The sequence below is a fragment of the Sinohyriopsis cumingii genome, chromosome 1 (genome assembly GCF_028554795.1).
Source record: "Sinohyriopsis cumingii isolate HCF-2022 chromosome 1, ASM2855479v2, whole genome shotgun sequence".
In the NCBI taxonomy this organism is placed as follows: Eukaryota; Metazoa; Mollusca; class Bivalvia; order Unionida; family Unionidae; genus Sinohyriopsis; species Sinohyriopsis cumingii.
This window is the reverse complement of record NC_142961.1, coordinates 163,525,347-163,551,545: the sequence shown is the minus strand read 5'-3', so window position 1 is coordinate 163,551,545 and position 26,199 is coordinate 163,525,347. Positions and strand designations below refer to the sequence as shown.

Below are 26,199 nucleotides of genomic sequence, written 5' to 3'. Positions count from 1 at the left end.
AGATATCAATATTTCCGGTCGATGTTTAGTTGCAGGGCTGATAACACACGTTTTAGTGATACTTCAAGAACGTTCTAAAATATCAAGTGTAAGCCAGTTCACAGCTAAATGCTGTTCGATGTAGCAAATATTCATCGTATCATACTAAAACTGTATTATATAACAATTTTTCCTCTTGGCTTTGCTTGTCCTATGAAACTGCTGCAGGTGCAACTGGTCGTTTTCTTGTTTATTCGTACCCAACAGGTATCGTGCCCGAGAGGTTTCGAACCCACGCGAGTGGTTTCGTACCTGAAGCGAAGAGGTTTCATAAACGCCAGTTGAAGAACACGTGACAAACTATATTAATTTATTATTTATTTTATAGTTTGCTTATTTCTTTAGGTTGCAGATATGAAAAGCCGACATAAATTACCTTGGATTAAACCACTTAACTTTGACATGTTGATATCGTCGTGATAGAAGACAATTATGACGTTTATATCGCCCATCCATTCAAGATGGAACGATTACGGTCTATAAGAATGAAATCCCTTTAGAAAAAATGTCATTATAACTAAGAAACAAAAAACCCAAACCAAAACAAGCAATATTCATCTATCCGAAAGAAAACATTCTCCGTGTCCGATGACATGTATTTTCCCCCAATTTAACTTAAGTATTTTAATTTTTGCCGATTTATCTTAAATCTTGTATTTTCACTCAGATTTAAATAAGTGTTTAAATTTATATTTTCATATATAATTTATAAATCTGAAAACATCCTGTAAGTTTCGGACATTTGGATCAAGCTTGGACTCGTTTCGTGACAGTTTTGCGCAGTTGTTCCTCATTTTTTGTTTCACATAATTAGTTTTTATTCCTGACACACACGTTCTTTTTTGATCCAGCGTAATTTTAAAACACTTCTATTAGCCGTGTGATTATTACATTATTCCGGGCAACAACCGGATAATAAACCTCCAGTTCACGTGTACGAAGCCACTGTCCTTCAAGTACGAAACCAACTAACTTTGGGTACAAAACCTTTGATCTCCGGCGAGTACGAAATAACATCGGTACGAAAACACCATCTACCCACTTGATAATAAGTTTAAACGAATAAATGGTCATTCGGAGGTGTCTCATATATGCATACGCATGTAATACAGTCAACACAGAAAGCTGTATATGGATTATAAACTGGAGTCTGTTGAGGGATTTCATCCTTATTCGACACACATTAGTATAAAGAAGGTTATATATTTTGTAGAAATAAAAACATCTTCATTATTGGTTCACAAGATATTAGTATAGCACACCAACTGGGTTGATTTGATAAAAATCAGATAGACCGAAAATTTGCAGATTCATCATGCCTATGACCAGATTGAAGGTATTTGGAAAAGGTAAATGTTGAAGGGATCAGAGACCCTTTTAAGAGAGGAAATTACCAAAACAATTTTGGAATTCATGGAGAAAGTGGGAAAAATAATCTCCGTAGAAAAGTACATGGTATATAATTGCAAGGTGTTAGTAGCAGTGGCGTCACTAGGGTTGGTGTCACCAGGTTCAGTAGCTCATGGTGTCACCCCCAAGGACATCCTTCCTGCACAAAAATGTAACAATTGTATAGACGGTTATGTGCGGTAACTCATGGTGTCACCCACATTGACCTTCTTCCTGCACAAAAATTCAAAAATTTTATAGACAGTCATTTTGGTGTCACCCCCTGTGTTGGAGTCACTCGGTGCGGTCCGCACCCCACCCCACCCCACTCCCCAGTGACGCCACTCGTTAGTAGAGTAATCACTGCAACGGATTTAGCCATTATGAGGCAAAGAAGTCACTGAAGTTATCTTCAAAAGATGCTAAATTACATGTACATTTATATTTAATACATATGTAAATATGCTAAATTACATGTACATTTATATTTAATACATATGTAAATATGCTAAATTACATATACATTTATATTTAATGCATATGTAAATATGCTAAATTACATGTACATTTGTATTTAATACATATGTAAATATGCTAAATTACATGTACATTTATATTTAATACATATGTAAATATGCTAAAAAGGATAAACACATAATATATATGTAAAAGATACATACACAATGTATCTCTAAAGGATACATTACACAATGTATCTGTAAAGGATACAAACACACAATGTATCTGTAAAAGGACACATTCACAAATGTATTTTAATTATCATAAATGCTTATTTTGAGAAACATGTTGCTTATTTTAAGAAGCTTTGGAATTTTCATTTTAAGGAAAGACGTATGCAGATCGTAATCAAATCAGTTTGTGAATATGGCTAATGTGTAAAGAAAAAAAAGCATATTTTGACAGATTAACTATATACATGAACATAATCTACAATAATCTTTGTTGTCGCTGTATGCGCTATCGCTAGTATGCTAATTAAATTTGAACCTTATAAATTAATTGTTAATTGTTAAGGCTCTAGGTCTTAAACTAGGTAACAAAAAGAAGCGAAACCAAAAAGTTTAGTAAAATCAACAAATAATGTATTTCTCCAAGTCAAGAGACACACTTACAGTATTATGAATTAATTTAAAAAATAATCCTAAATGTCCCATCACAAGTCCAGTAGAATGTTCTGTAAAACTAATCATTTCATATTAAAAACCTTCGAACTCAAATTTTAGTAAACAGCTTGTTTACTACTTGAAAAAGCATGACATAAGTCAGGTAGTCATTAACACTATTCATAACCCTCAATCACTACATGACAAAAGTCAAGTACATAATATAATTAAATATACATAACATATTTATTGAAGTCAATAGGGCATAGGTGAGATAAGTAAACTAAACAAAATACATTTACAGTGGATATGTGTTGATGTATTAACATGATTCTCATGAGCAGATTAAATTCATGTTAAAAATATTACTAATGGATGGCATTTATTGCTGAGATAGTTTATGTAAAAAATATTACTAATGGATGGCAGTTATTGCTGAGATAGTTTATGTTAAAAATATTACTAATGGATGGCAGTTATTGTTTAGATGGTTTATGTAAACAAATATTAATCATGGATGGCAGTTATTTCTTAGATGGTTTATGTAAACAAATATTAATAATGGATTGCAGTTATTGCTTCGATGGTTTAATGCAAATCAATAGATTTATTTACAAAAACAAAGTCCCCGTGCTTCACTTTCCAAAACGTTGGACTTGACTATATTTTTTGGTTTGTTCGCTTTCTATTTTTATCTCTATGCCTAATGCGTAAATTCTATCTTACTTCTGTTTATACATAATGGATCTTTATCATGCCAGGTCATTCACGTGATCCATCACAGCATGTCACTCTTCATCGCCATATTTGCAGTTTATGTTGCATGCGTATAGTGGTGGGAACTGTACTATTATTGTTAATATTATTTGAAAATGGTTTGGTTTTGTCTTTAAATACAGGGGGACTAGGATTTAGCCAACAAAAAACAAATTAAAAAAAACATGTTATTGAATTTGTAAGAAAATATATTGTTTACAATATAGTCATTTCAAAAACAATCAATCCATATATTGAAACAGAGTGGGGATATATAATTTTAGTTCTGGTACAAGTAGATCTCGTAGCGTGGCGATACTCTTCACAAATAATATAGGTTTTAACGTTTCGAAACGCTTTGTTCTTGACATGGACGCTGACAATCAACAAACAACGCTTTTCAATATGTTTTGCCCAAATGAACATTATTCACTATGTTTTGATGTTGTTGAGTCCGTTATACTACCACTAACGTCTATGCAGACTGGAACTTTGTTGTTGAGTCCGTTATACTACCACTAACGTCTATGCAGACTGGAACTTTGTTGTTGAGTCCGTTATGCTACCACTAACGTCTATGCAGACTGGAACTTTGTTGTTGAGTCCGTTATGCTACCACTAACGTCTATGCAGACTGGAACTTTGTTGTTGAGTCCGTCATGCTACCACTAACGTCTATGCAGACTGGAACTTTGTTGTTGAGTCCGTCATGCTACCACTAACGTCTATGCAGACTGGAACTTTGTTGTTGAGTCCGTCATGCTACCACTAACGTCTATGCAGACTGGAACTTTGTTGCTGAGTCCGTCATGCTACCACTAACGTCTATGCAGACTGGAACTTTGTTGCTGAGTCCGTTATGCTACCACTAACGTCTATGCAGACTGGAACTTTGTTGCTGAGTCCGTTATGCTACCACTAACGTCTATGCAGACTGGAATTTTGTTGTTGAGTCCGTTATGCTACCACTAACGTCTATGCAGACTGGAATTTTGTTGTTGAGTCCGTTATGCTACCACTAACGTCTATGCAGACTGGAATTTTGTTGTTGAGTCCGTTATGCTACCACTAACGTCTATGCAGACTGGAACTTTGTTGTTGAGTCCGTTATACTACCACTAACGTCTATGCAGACTGGAACTTTGTTGTTGAGTCCGTTATACTACCACTAACGTCTATGCAGACTGGAACTTTGTTGTTGAGTCCGTTATACTACCACTAACGTCTATGCAGACTGGAACTTTGTTGTTGAGTCCGTTATACTACCACTAACGTCTATGCAGACTGGAACTTTGTTGTTGAGTCCGTTATACTACCACTAACGTCTATGCAGACTGGAACTTTGTTGTTGAGTCCGTTATACTACCACTAACGTCTATGCAGACTGGAACTTTGTTGTTGAGTCCGTTATACTACCACTAACGTCTATGCAGACTGGAACTTTGTTGTTGAGTCCGTTATACTACCACTAACGTCTATGCAGACTGGAACTTTGTTGTTGAGTCCGTTATACTACCACTAACGTCTATGCAGACTGGAACTTTGTTGTTGAGTCCGTTATACTACCACTAACGTCTATGCAGACTGGAACTTTGTTGTTGAGTCCGTTATACTACCACTAACGTCTATGCAGACTGGAACTTTGTTGTTGAGTCCGTTATACTGCCACTAACATCTATGTTGTTGAGTCCGTTATACTACCACTAACGTCTATGCAGACTGGAATTTTGTTGTTGAGTCCGTTATACTACCACTAACGTCTATGCAGACTGGAACTTTGTTGTTGAGCCCGTTATACTATCACTAACGTCTATGCAGACTGGAACTTGTTGTTGAGTCCGTTATACTACCACTAACGTCTATGCAGACTGGAACTTTGTTCAAGATTGTGATATCGATCTAAAGAACAACAGAACAACAATAACCCGAAAGCATAGGACGGAGTGTTGGATCCGGATAAAAAAGCGTTTCTGCCATCCGGGGAGAGTTTATCATCCTGAGATTAAAAGTTATACATGTCCTTGGATTCAGAAAAATCCCTTATAAAATTGCACGTTTAGATTTCTTTGTTGATAAATTAAGAAAGTTTAGGTTTTATTTATATTAGGAATACAAAACATATCTCCCAGCTATAAGCATGACCATATCCCGATGATACTGACATTTCAATTTGCACAATTAAAAAGGGACCAAGTTTCTGGAATTGTAATAATTCGTTATTAAAAGACAAAATAGATGCAGAAAAGGTAAAGAAAATATTAGAGGAAATAAATTTACTGTATACTACGATTACTACTACTACTACCACTACTACTACTAATAAGGATGACCAATTATTTATTTAAATTAATTTATTAGAAATCTGTGCTCTCACATTTGAACATTCTTCTTATAGAAAAAAGAAAATGGAAAAAGAAGAAAAGGAATTTTTAAAGAAACTCAATGTTCATTTGAAAATTGTATTAAAAACAAATTTAAAGCTATTGAGTTAGGATATAATTAACAATTTGAAACTTCGGCTCGAGAAAATACGAAAGGAGAAAATAAAAGAGACTATGACAGGATCAAAAGTAAACGAATAAAAGAAGGATAAAAGACATAATATTTTTGTAACTTGGAAAAAAGACATTATACAAACAAAACAATAACAGAAGTGGAGATGATTCAGAGCAAATAATCACTTTTCAATTCAAATTTTTTAATGAAGGAAGAAAAAATCCTTGATATTATTTAGTAGACAAGATAATGATATAGATTAAATAAAACTAGATAATATACTTAGATAATTTTAGGTTCTTAAACTGACACAAGATGAATAAAAACAATAGAGGATGGAAAAACTCTTGCGGAAGCCTCGAAATGCCTAAAAACCAGATGTAATAATAACAGTCCAGGAATTGATAGATTCACTGTTCGATTTTATAACTTGTTTTGGAACGATTTAGGATAGTTTTTTATTCACTCAACAAATAAAATATTCAAAGAAGATATTTGATCTGTAACACAGAGAGAGAGAGAGAGAGAGAGAGAGAGAGAATTACTACATTATTGCAAAAGGAAAATAAACGTAGGAATTTTTAAAAAATTGGGACCTTTTTTACCTTGCGAAATTTTTCTATAAGGGGGATCCTCTCTCTCTACTTACTTATTTTATTAGTAGCAGAAATTTTCTATTTCGCAACAATAATGATATTAAAGGCATGAATGGATATGAAAATAAACTAGCTCAGTATGCAGATGACATGTCGTTTCTATTAGATGAATCAGAGAACTCCTTGTATGCCTCGGTAGAAATATTATACTTATTCGCATCAATGTCAGGAATAAAGGTGAATATCAACAAAACACAAATGATAAAATTAAAGGCATTAAAGAATTCCCAGACAATTAATAATGGTAATCTTAATAATAAGACTTAATGGCGCCTTTGGATTAATTTCTCATTGGATCACGGGGTTTCGACGTTTCTAGAAGAATTCAGTGACTTCCTATTGTTTGGGCTAGGTCACATGAATAGGCAATATCGACGCAAAATGATAAGTCTGATCTTTCACGTGTGGCATATTGTGAAATAAGAGTCGAAATATTAGGTGTGCATCAGGTGTACATAAGCAAAGAACTGAGAAATGAAGAATCTATATTGCATGAGAAAGTTAGATAAAAGTTGACAATATGGCTGAAATGAAAATATACTACCTACAATAAATAAAAACAAAATAAATAAATGAATACTTTAATGTTTTGGGAGATTTTCATTAGAAAACAACAAAAATGCTCTCTCAGCAGGATATTATAGATGATGTGGATATTGAGAGAAAGTCTCAAAACAGTTTTGATGTTGCTCAAGACATGTTAGATAATGAAAATGAGGACAACACCAATTCAAGGCCGGATTTAAACTTATCAGAGATGGATGATATTGGAAAACAGAAGGGAAATGTGAGAAACATTGAAAGTGTCACTGATGAAAATGAGGACAACATCAATTCAAGGCCGGATTTAAACTTATCAGAGATGGATGATATGGGGAAACCGAAGGGAAATGTGAGAAACATTGAAAGTGTCACTGATGCTGATACCAAAGATGATACCAATGATGATGCTCTATTTGTTTCACAGACATCGCAAGCAGAACAAGATTCAGATGTAGACGAAATTAATGAAGGCATATACATGCAAATCAAAACCAAATTTGGAACTCTTAATAGAAGTGCCTTCAAAAAAAGATTGAAATCAACACTTGATGTCAAAGGTCTCAGGGATTCTAGGCAAGCTCTCTTTGATCTAGCAAAAAGGAAGAGATATGATTGTCCTGATCGTCGATTAGTAGAACGTTTACCTCGAACAAATAGTGCTCCTGTGGAGGATAAGTTATCGGAAGATATTTATATTTTATTCCATTTCACTGAAGGAGAAAATAATTACAGTGACATGAAAGCATATATATCTAAATGTGCATTGAAACATAATTATGAAACAAGATCATCCCAGCGTTTAAACTCCATTCGCAGTGATTGTATATCACAAAGTCCGAAAGCTCCGGTCAATGATAACGCCTTACAAAGAACTCATGAAGATGCTGATAGAATGAGCACAATATTTGCGCAGATAGCGATAATGAATGATAAGTTTGAAGAAAAATTCTCCAGATTGGAAAACCAGTTAGGTGATATTATCACACAGACAGAAAATGAGATCCTAAACTTAAAGTCAGACTTAGTGGAAACTACGAAGAAACTCGAAGAGGCGACCTCTCATATAGAACAACTGAAATTAAAGGAAGAAAAACTAATCAATGATAATAGAGGAATGTATTTCCAGATGTCATCAATGGCAACCCGGGAAAATGAGATTAAAGAATTATTTTCTCATGTACATCAACATCTAGATGTGATCATGAAAAAGATTAACTGTATTGAGGGAAAGTTAGACACAATTTGTACAAGACACAAACTTCTATACAATCAGTCTAACAAAGGAAAAGGTAGAAACGTAGACTTGCAAATGAAAGAAAATCATGTAAATCATGAACTATCAGCATACAAGGAGAGTAGACATGTTATATCTCCATCTATTGACCAAGAAAATATAGTACATGGACAAAAAGAAATACACAAAGAGCCTGCTAGAGCTCTTCCAGCAAATTTGCCTGGAAATGGTACCGCTATGTTTACACTGAAAGATTTCCCGCCACTTTCACGGAATGATCGGACTAACATAAAGGAAAATGTGAGTCATAATCAGCGCACAGAAGTAACATCTAACAATGCAAGTACATCAACCCACAATCAACAAAAGAAATTGAGATATGAAGATAGAGCTAACATAAATATAAATGAAAACATAAATAAAGATCAAATAGGGCACAACAAATCACCAAATGATCAAAGAATGCTTCCGAATGACGAGGAGAGACAAAAAAGGAAAGATACATCGTATAGACATATTGAGACAATTATTACCGGACAAATCAAAGGAATATAGAATCAGATGTGTTTGAACAAGTTGTAAGAAACAAAATAAGACGCATTCTGCTATCGAATGTCAAATCGAGAAAAAATATAGATGTAGTAAGGACAGCTATCGCAACTCAGTGCAAGGAGGAAGGTGTGACAGTAACATTAGTCCGCCCCATAAAGGAACGACCCCATTGGGATGGATCAAATATATATACATTTCGACTAAATGTACTGGATAAAGATTTTGAACTGATGATGAATAATGAATCATTTTGGAGTTCTGGAATAAAATGTAGGGAATGGATAACAAACAGAAAATGGAGAGAAGGCTACTCACTTGATGAAACGCATGAGAATTACAAAATATATTCCTAATGAGCATAGCCATATGACTAGTAATTGCTTCTTAATTATAATTATGCTCATTATTTCAACATGGAATGTACGTGGTATAATGTCTAGCACGCAGAAACTAATTGAATTGTTACCAGACACAGATATATTTGTTATCACTGAACACTGGCTTTGTACAAAGAATCTAACGTATTTAGATAAATTACATGATGATTTCAAAGTAGTTGCGCGACCTACTGAAGAGATACAACAATGCTATAGAGGTAGTGGCGGGGTTGCCGTATTTTATAGATCATCACTATGCAAAGTAAGAACCTTACAAAATGAGTTCCCAAATATTATGGCGGTGAAAATCTTAGTGAGAGACTTGGAACCTATAATTTTGATTGCAACCTACTTTCCCTCGACAACTAGAACTGATGATGCATATGACAAATTTTGTGAAAATGTTTTTGATGTGTATGATAGGTATTCTGCTGAAAATATATGCATAATTATAGGCGACATGAATGCAGATCTTGTATGTAAAAATCCATCAAGAAGAGATCTTGCTCTCAAAAAAAGAATAGAACAGAGAAACATAGTTGCTACGCTGGTGATAAAACCACATGAACATTACATCACGTATAGATCAAAAGACATGTCACGAACGTCCACACTTGATTATATATTAACTCTGGTTTAATATGTCATATCAGGGCATTGAATCAATGGAGAAAATACAACGATATTTCGCCCGGAGAGTACAAGGTTTCCCTCAAAGATCGCCTATTGGATCTACGACATCATGCTTGGGGATGATATCAAAAGAAGCTCGCATAGATAAGCAAAATCTTGTATTCCTTGGTCGCATGTGTAGAACATCAGCAAACTTAACTGCTAAAAAGGTTTTCCTCTGGGCTGTTGGAAATTTGATTTTTGACCCCCAACATAGCTACAACTCTTTTATATATGATATAAATACTGTACTCAAAAAGTATGATTTAGAAGACTATCTCAACGACTTTATTTTCACTGGAAAATTTCCAAACAAAACAGCATGGAAAAACTTAATTGGGACAAGAATACAGATATTTGAGGAGAGGAAACATGAAATGAGTATCAGAAATCCATCAGAGGGATTCGGTAGATTTCTAAAAATTAATCCAGGACTAAAAATGCATCATCTATGGAAAATAGCTTACACTGACTCAAGCAGAAAAATGGAATATGGGACATTAATTCGTATTGGAGGAATGCAAGCAAGACCTGGACTGTGTCCCCTATGTGGCAAAATGAGTCATGACCGTATTTTGCACATTTCGATGAATTGTGCCTTAACCTTAGACGACATAAACCACTTGATGGAAAGTCTATTTTCGTATATGCCTCCAGTGATTTACCGTGATTTCTGTGATCAGATCGATGATGTTATACTGATTATACTACTTGGTGGTTTAAATGATATATCAGAACGTTTAGAATTTGAGGCATGGATAAATATGATCAGACTATCTACCAAGTATTTCATTAAGATAAAGGATATTATATATTCGATTCAATAGAGAACTCACTCAGAATATAAGGAAAGAAATACTTGTTCTGGATTGCAAAGCGATTAGGAAACTAACTATTTTTGTTGTGAGGATACATTTTCAAATGTTCTATCGTATATGTATCTCTATCTAGTTTAGTAATGATTTTAATTTATTTATTCGTTTGCTATTGGAATTAATTCCACAAGTAACGAATCCACTATGATTCTATGTATTTAAATGCATTTCTTTTTTTGTCTTAAAATCTTCAGAAAATGGAGGAATAAAAGAATATCATCATCTTACCATGGGCAAAGAGATTTCTTAACTGATGAGTAATCCCTTCAAATAGCAAGAGATGAGAAGAAGGTTATGATAAAATCCCGTATCATAACAATTGGTGGAGAATCGGGGTAAGAATTTGGTACGAACCAAGAGTAAGGAAAGTGAAAATTTTAGTGTTGTGTTAGTCCTACCCTAATAACCATGACGTCTGTTCACTGGCAAACAAACCTTGACCCATTAGTGTATAAAACAGAAATCGCATTTAAACCAACCGAAGAGTAATAAGTGAAAATATCATTATAATCGTAAAACTGGTTCGGTGACATCCAGTGCAACTTTGAAATGTGCGTTTATTACAGGCGTTACCTTTGACGTGTGAAAGAGAATGTATCGCCGTTATCGTCTCAAACAAATCTGACTTAGAAGTTGGCCGTATGTAGGCCAATATCTGCTCATGACTTATGAGAGCTATACAACACGGAAAACTAGGTGTCGAGCAATTGCTCCGAAATTTTGACTAATTTAGCATTTAAGCATACATATATACATATATAATGAACAACACGACAAGATCAATCGATGTTGCCTAACCAGGGAAGGAAGCACCTCTTCTGACTGGTTTGAAGGCATTAGAACCGTTTCTATGGCCTTATCGCCGAGACATAATACCATAAGGTACACATTCATACGATTCCTCTGAAAACATGAGAGAGAAACCTCAATAAAATTATCGAACCCCTTTGGGCTGACAAAATAAAGTCATGTAGAACTCATACGGAAGTAGATTTTGAGATTTCCAAAATGTGAGTTTATTTGGAGATTTCAGTGAATCTTGCCAGTCAAGTTTTGTAAATATTCTATTGTTTTAACCAAAATCTCTTTAAATCTAAAAATTGAAATGAAATTGCAAGTCTGCAACAGCTCTACTTTGATTTCATGTTTAAATTTGAACCTAATAAGTCTGATTTGGGACCAAAAATAGAAATGTTATTTACTAAATGGAAACATCAACAATACAGAAATGTTCATAACATACGGATATATTATTATGTCTCCTCTTTCTATCTGTGTGTCTGTCGACTATCTCTCTCTTGAACTGAAACCTTCATATATATGGAGTTGAGATAGATGTATCAAATACACGCTTACTTGCTAATTCTAAGAGCTTTTATACTGTGTAAATTATATAAGTATTTGTTGTACGTAGATGTTGAGCACTTCGTTTGTAAATGGTGTATACAATGCACTCCGAACTTGCCACCGTAATATGTCTGGGGCAATAAAATAAATATAAATTGAAGTCAAAATCAGCGGTAGATCAAAATTTAAATAAATGATTTCGATGTATGCCAAATGACCTATGCAACTATTCCATCCAGACTTCTGGGCAGATACAAATACTATTGGTAGTACTGGGTACCACAAATATTTTATTCCGTGATATATACCACGATGTTCCACAATTATATTGGGGACCAACAATTCAGTGTACTGGGGCGGGGCCTGATACCTTAAAAAAGAAATCTCCTCCTGTCAGTAGCTGGAAAAATATACTGCTCCAATTTAAAGCAAAACAACACGATCATATATATCCATGATATTATTCGGATAAAATACTAACGGATAAAATACGAATTATCTGGAGATAAAGAAAATAAAATATTTCGTCTGAAAGGACCCCTTCCCCCGAAAATTAATGCTAGGAACATATCGAAGATAAATTTGCTATGTATATCTTAATTGTCGTATAAGCTGTAATCTAAAAACTTACTAAAATGGGATGATTAATTTTACACTATAGCTGAAACTATGAAAGACGTCGTGCTGACATTTGAGAGCTTATTGATAAAAAGATGAAGTGTTGATTCTGAAGCCTACAATTTTTTAACTACAATTTTGATATAACAGGCAGGGAAACTTTCAGTAGGATGCCAGCGCCGAACAAGATATTTATCAGAGAGAACAGTAAATATACAACACATTTGCACAACAAACGAAACAAATATTAGTTGACTTGAGAAATTATGCAAAGTTGAGACAGAAAACAATTGCGCACCCGAAAATCCTAGGAGAATTGCCAGTCTTACAAAAGAAAACGTGCTTAACACATTTACATACGGCAATTGAATTTGTCCCGAATATCTTTCACAACATTCCATTTTACTATCGCGTTGTGGCACTGGTGACACGTGTCGAACATGTGGTAAAAGAAAGGATCATAAATATACTTATATTTGTAACATTCTACATTAATTTTTGTCAGATACAACCGTTTTGTTGACAAAAATATATATTTTTGAAATATTTCGTCATGATTATTGAAAATACACTGTTAATATCATTGAAGTCGTAACAAGACAACCCGGGATAACCCGGGAATTTCCGTACATTCCTTTACAATGGAAACTACTGAAGTACCGGTAAAGTAATAAAGCACCGTTATAGGTACCACCGGAAAAAAATATCGCGGTAAACCGGTATACCGGTCACCTCTAACTCTTGGCCACACAAAATTTGCGTGTGGTTTTCATTCCGGTGATATAGATGTTCCGTGTAGACCGTTCCACCATAAAAGTGAAGTCACACACACACACACACACACACACACACACGCACGCGCGCGCACGCGCACCATAAGTGATGCTGCAGGTATCTTTCTTTTCCTGATCGAACGATTTATCTTTTACATGAAAAGTGATGATTAGCTGCCATTAGACAGTTTTGCAGACCACGACGGTCTGAGTCCCCAAAAGTATAAACTTGTAAAAAAATGGCTATAATGGCTGATAATTTATTTTGGTTATCTGCATGTGCATATAAACATTAACACCAAATTTCATTTGTGGGCCTTACGTGTTTTTGTTCTTAATCATGCTAATGAGATTTTCGTTTGAAAATAAAATCCAATAATCTAAAAAACGTGTAAAAAAATTGAAGGCTTATTTTAATGGTCCAAAGATATACTTAGAGCATTTACTTAGGATAGTGATACAATGTGTAAAATTTCATGACTCTTAATTTAAAAAGACCTTTCCTTGCTGCCTCTTAAATAGGCCTTTCCTTTTTGTCTCCTAAATAGGCTTTTCCTCTTTTTTTGTCCCTTAAATAGGCCTTTTCTTGTTGTCTCCTAAAGGCCTTTCCTTGCTGTCTCTTAAATACACATTTCCATGTTGTTTCCTAAATAGGTCTTACCTTGTTGTCTCTTAAATAGGCATTTCCTTGTTGTCTCTTAAATAAGTCTTTCTTTGCCGTCTCTCAAATAGGACTTTCTTTGTTGACTTTTAAATAGGCATTTCATTGTTGTTTTTTAAATAGGCATTTCCTGGTTGTCTATTAAATAGGCATTTCCTGGTTGTCTCTTAATAGACATTTCCGTGCTGTCTCTTAAATAAGCCTTTCCTTGTTGTCTCGTAAATGGGCATTTCTCTGTTGCCTCTGCAGTCGATGAGATGTTTAAGAAGAAATCAACGATAGTCGGAATTGAATGTCTGTATGCGTCCTCGTGTCATCAAAACTACTGGTTGTCGCTGGTGGTAGAAAGTGAATTCCAACATGCTTTAGTTTGGAGGGGGTGATGTGGGTGGGGGAATTCTCCACTAAAACATTTTTTCCTCTTTTGCCTCTTCATTCTCGTCTAAATCTAAATATCTTGATTCACTAAGATAAAATTGGTGACGTCATCCAAACTTCCTGACTGTGAATGTAGCCAACATAAAGTTTGTGATTAAAGATACAAAACCACATGGGTGATTTTCCAATAGAATGGTTTCATCTTCTTAGATTCATCATGTGATTCTATCCTTTGCTCTTTTTGTCCTGTTTGTGTTATCCTTTGTTGATAGGCATCGGTCACGCAACATTTAAAGAAAAGTTCTGTTTCATCCAAAAGTCTCTTTCTTGTAATGATAGCTCGTTATGTCAATTGCTAGAGCTAGTACGTTGTCACCAGCTTGGGTAAATCCCTGCGCAGTCCCAAGAAAAAAAAGTGACACCATGAATTGTGTCTGGCCTTACATTTCCGCAATTATCAGTCGTAATATGAAAAGTTAAGAACATTAAGCTCTGTATCAAAGGACTTGACCTTCTCTTTATAAATTTCGTCAGTTACAGGAATGGTCTGTCTTAGGATTAAAAAAAACAAAACAGAAAGCAATGTTTTTCAATATCGGTATTTAAAAAAAAGGGGGGGGGGTAATAGTCAAGTCAGTCATCCCACTTGCCACCCTGTTAAAAGATTTGTCACTTACTTATGCATCTTGATGGAATAATCCAATGTTGCAACAAAGTGGTTGTCGATGTAACTTTGATTAATACATAGTCTCTCTCTTCATCGCCTGATCTAACACATTTCTCTTGCTTTTCTTCGACTCCATTACTGACGTACGTTGCATCTCGATAAGTGGAAGGCATGTTTGTTCTTCCATTTGCAAGACATTAATTTTAGTCAACCTTACAACGACTTCCTTTCAATTGATCTAACTGTACTTGGGGTGTTCTTTGTAATTTACATTTACATTACTCTGGCTATTATCGTGATTGGTCTTAATGGAAATCAGCCGAGCCAGTGACCGCTGGTAAGCATTGTGCTACGTTAGTTCCTCTAGAAAAAGTGTCATCGAAGTTGAATGAATACTAAGCTTGTTTATTGGTGGTGGTCGATAGGTGAATTCACGAATTTAATATTCGAGGTCTGTGATCATTATTTTGTAATTTGTGCATTGATCGGGCATGCTGGATGGCGGATAGCCAGGGTGGCAAATAAAAATAAGAGGAATTAAAAACAAATCAGCTATACATTCACAGCTATTGGCCATTACTGGGGGTGGCCTATATTGCGGAATATTTAGGCCATAACTGGGGGTGGCCTACATTGCGGAATATTTAGGCCATAACTGGGGGTGGCCTACATTGCGGAATATTTAGGCCATAACTGGAGTTGGCCTACATTACAGAATATTTAGGCCCTAACTGGGGGCGGCCTACATTGCGGAATATTTAGGCTACAATTGAAAACTGACGGGAGCAACTGTTTTCAGTGATAAAGTTGATCTTCAACAGTCAGCTTCCCACTCCAAAATAGATTTTCCGGTAACAAACATACATTTTTCATTATATTTTGTTCTGTAAAGTGTCAATTTTATTCCCTGGGATTTTACTTAAACTCGGAAATATCAGATGAGAGTATGTAAAAAGTGTATGTGTAGAGATAAAATAGTTTAAAATACTGAAAATAAGCATGAGATTTAATAAATAGTTAAGGATAAAAAGGAGCATGAAGTATCGATTTGTTTTCTCGACTCAATCTTTTGGTTTACACACGGCTGGTTTGACAGCAAGAAGACAAGGGAGATGGCTATTCCAAATTAAAAGCATGATTTTTACATCGACAGAATCGTTATTGATGTCAAGATGCCAGGTTGAAAATAAATTTGGTCCTCGTAAGGAGTGTGTTGAGCGGTGCCGAAGGCCTTAGGGCAGTTTATGAACCGGTTAGTCACCCCAAAAAAAGTATATGGGCCGAATCGAAGATGTAGGTTTTTAGGCCTTTTCTTTTAAGTGGGGAAGTGATTGATCGGTCCGTAGACTTCCATAGAGCCCATTAACAACAAGCAATTTTGATATTATTTTACCAGACGAATATTTATGACTTTGTGACGTATACAGTAGCCCTGCGATTTGTCAATGCATACCGCTGCGCCCGCAGCGCGTGAACAATATCAAAACACGGGCCAGGTACCTGGGAGACCATAAGACTTGTATATGGATGCTAACCGGTCAGTCCACATCTCATTTTATGAGCGGTCGAGTTACGAGAGATAAAAAGGATATTATGTATACCTGAGATGAGAACCATCTTTATTCCCCAAGCAAAGCTCCAGAACCATCCAACAAGTAAGAAAGTGACGGTGAATAGCTGGGCTGCTCCTACCCACACGTTCACACAAATGGTTGTTATTATATGATCGTCCTTCTTATTCGTGACCCGAGATCTTCCACAACAAAGTATTGAAAACCCACTAAGAACTGTTCCTAAAAAAATGATAAAGCAACAATCAGTTTGTTAAATAAAAATATATAAGAGTGGTTATAAATCTATTATATTTGCCACGAGCAACGTAAATTTACTAATAAATATTAGTGTTTGTGTGTGTGTATATATGTGTAAGTGTTGGTGTATCGAACTTCAACTAGTTCTAATATCTTTGATGGAATCGTATGTACCACTATAGAGTACTCCAAAATGAATTCCAGTGGTGTTCTGAATAAATTTCAATGCTGAATGTGCTGATGTGTCAATAGTCTGGAATAGTTTGATGTGCTAACAGTCTCGATGTGTTACCATGATATAATTCAAAATGTTCTTGAATGAATTCACAATAATTTCCAAAAATAGTTATTTAGTCATAGAGTCAAAGAGCACTTAGTAATTCTAATGAATAATTTAAATAAATAAATCGAATCCTCTCAACTGAATACAGTTCGATTCCGCTAACACTGATGTGAAGCTATGGAATGAATAATTCTGAAGAAAACAACATTTGTATCAATTAACATAAGACGTAATTATAGAACCATGATGAAGGTCAAACGTTAATTTTCCCATAAAATTCATAAACAAGATTACTTCCAGAACATTCATAGTTTCTGAAGAAAACTAGACCTTGAACTCAACATGAGTAAACATGTTTACCTTCATAATATATAATATACAATCATACATAAGTATTAGCTGTGTGTATATATGTTGTTGTTGTTGTTCTAGGGTTTAACGCCATTTTTCAGCACAAGATAGGTTATAAATGGCGGCCAGTATAACTGGTGGAGGAAGAACCCTGGAAAACCCAGGGAAGAACCACCGACCCACAAGAAGCTACTGGCAGGCTTTCCCACGTAACCACGCTAGCAGAGCCTTGGACTCGAACCCACGCAGACAGAGGTGAGATGGCAGTGATCCAGAACGGTGAGCGCTTTAGACCACGGGGCCCCGCGTATGTATGTATGTATATATATATATATATATATATATATATATATATATATATATATATATATATATATATATATATATATATATATATATATATATATATATATATATATATATATATATATATATATATATATATATATATATATATGTATGTACGTGTGTGTGTGTGTTTGTGTGTGTGTGTGTGTGATTTAAATTTTTAATGTAGCTTTAACAATTTTTCAGTCATATTGCTACGATGTCAGCAGTGTGACAGTTTATAGTGATGTCTAGCACTGGGGCATCATGTCGCAGACATGTAGCCTGATGTCCCACCAATTCACATTATCCTGACACCAGGCCGACCAGTCCTAGCACTAACCTCTTAATGCTGAGCGCCAAGCGAGGCAGCTGTTAGTGCCTTTCTTAAAGTCTTTGGTATGACTTGGCTGGGGTTCGAACACGCGATCTCCCGCATCCGAGGCTGACGCTTTAACTACTACTAGGCCACCGGAGCGGTTATAATCTGTGTAATATATTGCTTACTGAAAAAATCATGTGAATAGTCAAGTAGGCCTCTACCCTAAAACAGTGACCAACGTTACACAAATAATACAAATTAAGCATACATAGGGGAATTGTAAATGGGCCAAAAATTGACTCGTGTCATAAGATTCATAAAGAAACTGGGTGGTTGGTCTACCATTGGAGATAAGGTCTATAAACGATGTTGCTTTCATAAACTTTTATACAGAAGTCTCTCTATCTTATCTTGCTGACCTGCTACCACGACTGGTTGGTACGACAAACGGGCATGACCTTAGAAATAGGAATAACTCTACTTGCATTAATGCAGGACTCGAAACTCGTTCTTACACTATTCTGTTCATGTTTGGACCTCACTTCCAGATTCATTAAAAAGTGAAAATAACCATTCTATTTTCAGAAGTAAAATAGAGACAAAGATGACACAAGTGCCGACCCAATTTTTTTTCATGGAAACAGGAAATTATCCATTCGGCATCCTCTAATTAGAAATTAGTGTAGTGATTTACATAATGATTTCTATTCTAATCATTTTGAGAGAAAGTCCAATAAGTGCTTGTGGTATAGAAAATGCATACCATTACATATTTACTTGCTAATAATATATTCAAAAAAGTACAGAATCTAAATCATCTCCATGTACCAGCGACTACTACTAATTTTTATCCTGATCGTCTGACTTTACAGCCAACGTTAATAATGCTTCATTTGACTGGCTCTAAACATATATTAAAGACACGAAACACGCTTTATGTAATTACGGAGTATTCACAATTTGATTTCTCTACTCAATTACTTACAGCTAAATTTAATTTTTATTTGTAACATGATTTTCTTCATTCTTAGGAACTGAATTCATTTTTTGTGTATGTACTAATACCCAGCTTCTACCACTATGATGAATTTGCGATTAACTGATAACTGTATGAAACACCTCTCTCTCTCTCTCTCTCTCTCTCTCTCAACCATCTTTTCTGAATCATGTACTTTCCTTATAATTGTACGAAATCAAATTAATGTACTGCCGCTATCCATGTAAATTTCATTGTGATTGTACGGGAAGGGCTTATTTTAAGTTGTGAGAACTGGTAGCCCAAAACCGTTTCTATTCATTTATGGCAATAAAATGCGCTTAAAACGGAATAAATGAATACGCTACTATACATTTAGTTACGCTGCTTAATGAACCCCAAGAGCTGAGATCCGTGAGATAAGACAGTAAGGGAGTAAGACAGTACTTCACAATGCCGACGTAATTTATTTCCAAACTGACTAGCATTGTTAGTTGCCGATCAGAGAAGTTGGCAAGCGTTATTAGTTGCCAGTCAGGGGGCTAGTTTCAGACTGGGTTAACCTGCATTATTAGTTGCCAGTCAGGAGGCTAGATTCAGACTGGGTTGACCTGCATTATTAGTTGCCAGTCAAGGGGCTAGATTCAGACTGGGTTGACCTGCATTATTAGTTGCCAGTCAGGGGGCTAGATTCAGACTGGGTTGACCTGCATTATTAGTTGCCAGTCAGGGGGCTAGATTCAGACTGGGTTGACCTGCATTATTAGTTGCCAGTCTGGGGGCTAGTTTCAGACTGGGTTGACCTGCATTATTAGTTGCCAGTCAGGGGGCTAGATTCAGACTGGGTTGACCTGCATTATTAGTTGCCAGTCTGGGGGCTAGATTCAGACTGGGTTGACCTGCATTTGTTAGTTGCCAGTCAGGTGGCTAGATTCAGACTGGGTTGACCTGCATTATTAGTTGCCAGTCAGGGGGCTAGATTCAGACTGGGTTGACCTGCATTATTAGTTGCCAGTCAGGGGGCTAGTTTCAGACTGGGTTGACCTGCATTATTAGTTGCCAGTCAGGGGGCTAGATTCAGACTGGGTTGACCTGCATTATTAGTTGCCAGTCTGGGGGCTAGATTCAGACTGGGTTGACCTGCATTGTTAGTTGCCAGTCAGGTGGCTAGATTCAGACTGGGTTGACCTGCATTATTAGTTGCCAGTCAGGGGGCTAGATTCAGACTGGGTTGACCTGCATTATTAGTTGCCAGTCAGGTGGCTAGATTCAGACTTGGTTGACCTGCATTATTATTTGTTAATGAGAGAGAGAGATTCAGACTGGGTTAACGTGCATTAATAGTTGCCAGTCAGGGAGCTAGATTCAGACTGGGTGAACTTTTAAGATAAGTTTTTTGCAAGTTCTGTGTAGCACATTCAGAGAAAAATACTGCAAATAACTTGACTTCAGGAAATTCAGAAAAAATGGAAATATTATGGACAAACGTTAAGTACACATCAAAATGTGTCGAATTTTTTTATGGCAGTGACGTAAATGCCAATAAAACAATCCATAAACATTTTGGTTTCAGATGTTTACTACATTGTTTACTCTGAGTGCTAGGCGCCAGTCAATCATGGATACTGCTTCAACATCTTGTAGCAGTTTTGCGACAAAAAATGAATTTAGTGAAAGCTGTTTAGACAAGTGCAAATATCAACATATGGACGCTTTATTTCAAATCATTCACTTGACAAGAACCTATTTTCCTTGTTTCGTATTTTTTATACATAATTCCACCGCTTTCCAGTAATTGGGAATTATTAAAGATGCAACAATGACATAAGGTATTTACCTACTGAAATACATTCCTCCCCTCACAGCCTTCTTTCGTACATAGTGAAGGACCGAAGCAGCCCCCCCCCCCCGAAAAAAACAAACAAGCACGGAAACTTAAATTATTTGTATCTATATGCTTGCACTACAATGAGTTAAATTTCGATTCTCAAGAAAGGGTCATTACATACAACAGCGAAATAGAAACTTACTGTCTGTAAATTAGTAGCCAAGTAAATAATAATACAAATTAACAAAGTGTGTGCTTGGGATTGAATTTTTGACTGTGTCACATCTATTAAGATCAAAGTGGAAAGCCTGGAAACCATTTTTACAATAGGCCAAACTACGTTAATGGCTTCCAAACGTGTTTTATATTCTTTCAGTTTACTTCATCATTTTCTTTTACAGTATAGTCATTACAATTATTAAAATAACACACATTTTTATTTTATTTTGCATGATTTAAAAAAATGAACAAGTGGTAATCGCGTTGTCTTACGCCCAATTTCTTTCAGAGTTAATATAACAATTGATGTCACAAGTGATGGCATCTTGATGACATAATAATGTAATCATCACGCGATTTCTGGCTGAGCAGTTAACATTATTTCACAAAAGCTAATATCCTTAAGCGCTTATGTCAATCCTGTCCGTTATAACCTGACCAGAATGCGTAGGGTTAATTATGAACGGTCAACGGCTTAATTATAAAAAATGAACGGTCCACGGCTTAATTATAAAATATGAACGGTCCACGGCTTAATTATAAAATATGAACGGTCCACGGCTTAATTATAAAATATGAACGATCCACGGCTTTATTAATTTGAAAATTTATATACGGATTAAAACGTTCATTGCTTCTTGGGCGGTTTCGAAAGTATAGTGTTTAAAAAAAACACAAACAAAGAAATAGAACAGTACAGACTTCGGACTTTATTTACTTTGTGAGTGATTAGGTAAACTTTACACATCGATAAATACCCAACCATGATCATATAATCTTTATATATATATATATATATAAAATTCTTTAATGCATAATAAAGACCTTCATTTGAAAATGCGTCAGAACAATAATGGCTATATAGTGCCCTTTAAAAGATAAAATTAAAAATTTTAAAGATACAGAATTCCCCCCCCCATAATCTATTACGATTATATGGTCTTAAACAAAGTCATAGAAAAGAGAAAAAAAATAACAAGTTTTGTCAAATTCAACAAAAACATTATTTTACTATAGTATAAAGTGAAAATTTTAAAAGAACTTACCGTGTTGAGAATTTAATCCCGAATAGTGCAAAGAGTTTTATCACGAGTCTTAATAAATAAAGTTCTAATTAAATTCCATTGGTATTCGAAATAAAATCCAGCGTTGAAGGCGTTGATGTGTCTCTAGTCTTGAATGTACTAATGTGCTAATAGCCTTAAGTGTGTTGATGTACTAACAGTTTTCTAATTAACTATAATAATGTAATCCAAGATGCACTTGCCTGAATTGACTATAATTCCAAGTTAATGTTTCTGTCCAAGATTAGTATTTAAGAACACTTTGTATTTTCAGTGAATAATTATTTAAATATATAAATTCCACCCCCAATTAAATGAGCACAACAATAAGCCTGATTTATGCTTTAGATGTTAATGCAGGATTAATTTCTCCACTTTACAAGATTATAAGCCCCTCCACCTGACTTACGTCACAATTAGCATTTTCTGGAAATAATATGATTTAATGGAAATTTCCAGTCTAGAACGTTCCAAGTTTTTGCAATATAAAATATGTTGCTAAAATTGTAATACGGTTGTGATAAACATCAGGTAGGCTAGGTATTTGGAGAAATACTAATGTCCGAGACCAAGACCCGAATAAATAGGTTTAATCCTACTGATAATGAACCTAATTTTTAACCCACACTCCTATGGAAATATTAACTTTTTATTATTTTGTATACAAAATAAAAACAACACCAGTGTCCTTAGTCGGGTTCAGCATGAACTTGATTTTGGACAATTAAACATAAAATAATGTTGGAGGAAAAACAATTAACAAACAATACAAATTAAATGTACATAGCGACTCAAGAAGATAAACTTTTCTACCTAAAAATCTCTGTATCTGCTAATTGCAGAAATTTTTTAATAAAAAATTGCAATTTACCCTGATGCATTCGGTCACATGTGGCTCAAATAAAGTCGTGAATGGAATTACTAGTAGAATGCATTAAAGACCACCATGCGCATGACTATAATTAAAAAAAGGATTATTCATTTTATATCATAGCCAACCAACCAAGAATATTGCTCTTCATCCGACCATTTGTCGCAAAGGTTTTGCATAAAAGAATTAATCAACCACTAAGTAAATATTGATAATGAAGGAATGGCTTTGGAATACATTTCGTAAATCTAGTCACAAAAGTAGGCCAGTGTTATGTGAATTAATTGTTATGTTACAACAAATGATTCATGACTTTGAAACTGCTGGCTTAAATAGTACCAATCGCATTTTCTTTGTAAAGTTTTACACACACACAGAGTGTGTGATTAGGTATTTAATATTTGTGTATGTTGGTCTGTGTCTCGTTTACCGAGCTTACGTGTTTTGAAGAAGAAATATATATAAATATATATATATATATATATATATATATATATATATATATATATATATATATATATATATATATATATATAAAATTTAACTTTTAACTGGCGCTCTATAGCCAGTATTGTACTGACGTGCTGTTAAACCCAAATACAGATACCTCTTTTATCCAATCGAAATCGTTTTTACTTTAACCGTGAGATAAAAATAACTGTCGGATAACCAGTTGATAATGTCGATAGATGGTTTGTCGGCTGGTTTCAGCGCCACTCTTAACACGTTCCTGCTATACCATGCCGAGAAAATGAAGCTAAGTGCTTTTCCTAAAGACACACAGAGGCAGTCGATCCGGGTTGGCCTGAAGGAGTAATTGGACCAACTAGCAGATCTCCGACATTCCTGGTAGCGGATACCAACTTAAATAGACGACATTTCATAATGGATCTTTCCTAAGAAATACTTTCGGACTATCGGCCGCTCTCTAGTAATTAATAAATTTATTTCGACTGACTTTTGTACGCGGATTGAACATGAAATCCCATTATTTGACCCATAGCATTAAATCCTTCAGAACACTCGCTTTTTTAGTAGTCATCTGTCAGAACAGAACACATGTTTATCCATCATCGGTTGACCTTTTTTTAAATTACTGTCGCATGCGTAGAAGACAGCATCACCCCAAGGCAAGAGTAACGCGTGGAGACAGTTTGCGAAGACTATATTACTAGGAACTCCATATAAAACCCAACGTTTCACGCAAAACAAAATCTTCGTCAGAGCTGGCAAGAAAAAGGACAATTACAATGACAAAATATACACCTACCACAAAAATAATGAGGGAGAAATGTATTTACATTATGAAGCTGCCATTAAAATGAATGACAAAATGAGAAGAAAATTATTGAAAAGGCAAAACTGCGTCATTTGGCAAAATAGATTTCTTTTTTTTTTTTTAAGCATATGCGGGTAGCATGGACAAGAGCCCTTGACTCGGTTTCACACTGAAAAACAAATGACTGTCGCTCTGGATAGAAGGCAATACCGCAATGAGTCTATTAACAGAATTGCACGTTTTCTTTTACTACTGATGTTGGTTTGGAGATCAAATTATCGTAGAATGAATGTAATATTGTGCCTATGTGAGAATAAAGGGACTCAAATGGGTAAGCTAGATTTTGTTGTTAAAGTCAATTTACCGTGTGTTTTTAGCTAAAAAAAATCCATTATATTCCCAATCACATGTCGATTCGGTTCAAAACATCTTAAGGGACTCAACAAAATTTCTGGCTGAAATGTAATGGTTTCCAAGTTTAGTCGCGAATCTTTTGCAAATGTGGTTATTCACGTTTTTCATCTGATTTCTAAAGTCACAGTTTCGCCAGCATATTGGTCAGTTCAGTATTTGTACGTCAGGAGATAAGTAGCATTTTAGGATAACACGGCTATTTTCCGAAACTATTTTCTTATGTTAACTCTTACTCATGTCGTTAACCTCCGGAACGTTCTATTATCAGGCATATATTTGTAGTAAGGACGTGTTTGTCTCGGAATTTTATTTTTTAGGTATATGGTATGCAATCATTGGAATTTATTAAAATATGCCATTCGGACGTTCCTTTATGGGGCCTCGATGAGTACGTAAGCTTAAAGGGGTGCGTCCGTTTGTGGTTCTAGTCTGTACCTCAAAAAAGTACTTATGTAGAGAATCCTGCTTTTTGGCGACAGCTCTGTCAATATTTTCCTCTTGTAGCCCTTTTTTGAGATACCACTTGAGTTTTCGTCATTCTTTCTAAACCCTTTGATCGGAACAGATGCGCTTGATACGAACGCGGAGTCTGGGAGATTTTTTATCTTTTATTTTTTATGTTTATTAAATATGCTTGGGGTGGCCACAGCTTTGCAGCAGATACCGATGAAAATCAGTTCGTTTGCAGTTAAGGCTGGTTGCCACGTTTCCGTCACGAAGTGTATACTGGGTATCCAAGAAGACAGTTGAACATATTGATGGCAGTGTTGTAAATTGAAAATCAATTCCGTGGCAGTGAGGTTGGTTGCTATGTTCCCGTCACAAAGTGTGGACTGGGTATCTAAGCAAATATTTGAACTGACAGATGATCACGATATACATTTAATAGTAGGATGAAAGTTAGTTTCAATTTTTGTTATTAAAAAAAGGAAAAACAAATTGTTTTAAGTTATATCCCGTTTTCGAGGGGTCTATGGGATGTCTGGTTAAGGTGTTTTGTTTTAGCCTCCCAATGAAAATAATGTTATACGGCGGTGTCAATTCAGTAATCAATGCTGCCTCATTTTGTAAAGATAATAGTGCTCGTTTAGTTCAAAGCTGTCACACATCAAAACATGACGCTAAAGTTTAACAGATGGTCAATTGTATAGGAAGGGTCGAGGCAATTATCCAATGCGTCTATGCAAACTTCAATATCTTCCTCGTGCTGAATGCTAGGCGCGTAGCTAGACAATTTTTTGTCATACGCAAGTGTAGAATGACGAAATCACCCCCTCGTTGCGTTGTGAACGACACA

The 26,199-nt window shown here is 35.3% G+C and overlaps 1 protein-coding gene across 1 annotated transcript in view; it reads right to left on the bottom strand.

The window, feature by feature from the left end:
* The window catches only part of LOC149808289 (uncharacterized), a 42,271-nt gene that overhangs the window by 2,221 nt on the left and 13,851 nt on the right, over window positions 1–26,199 (bottom strand). Inside the window, exon 2 of the mRNA XM_089950435.1 lies at window positions 16,759–16,950. Coding sequence (XP_089806561.1) covers window positions 16,759–16,950 — 192 coding nt within the window. The remainder of the gene's footprint in view (window positions 1–16,758; window positions 16,951–26,199) is intronic.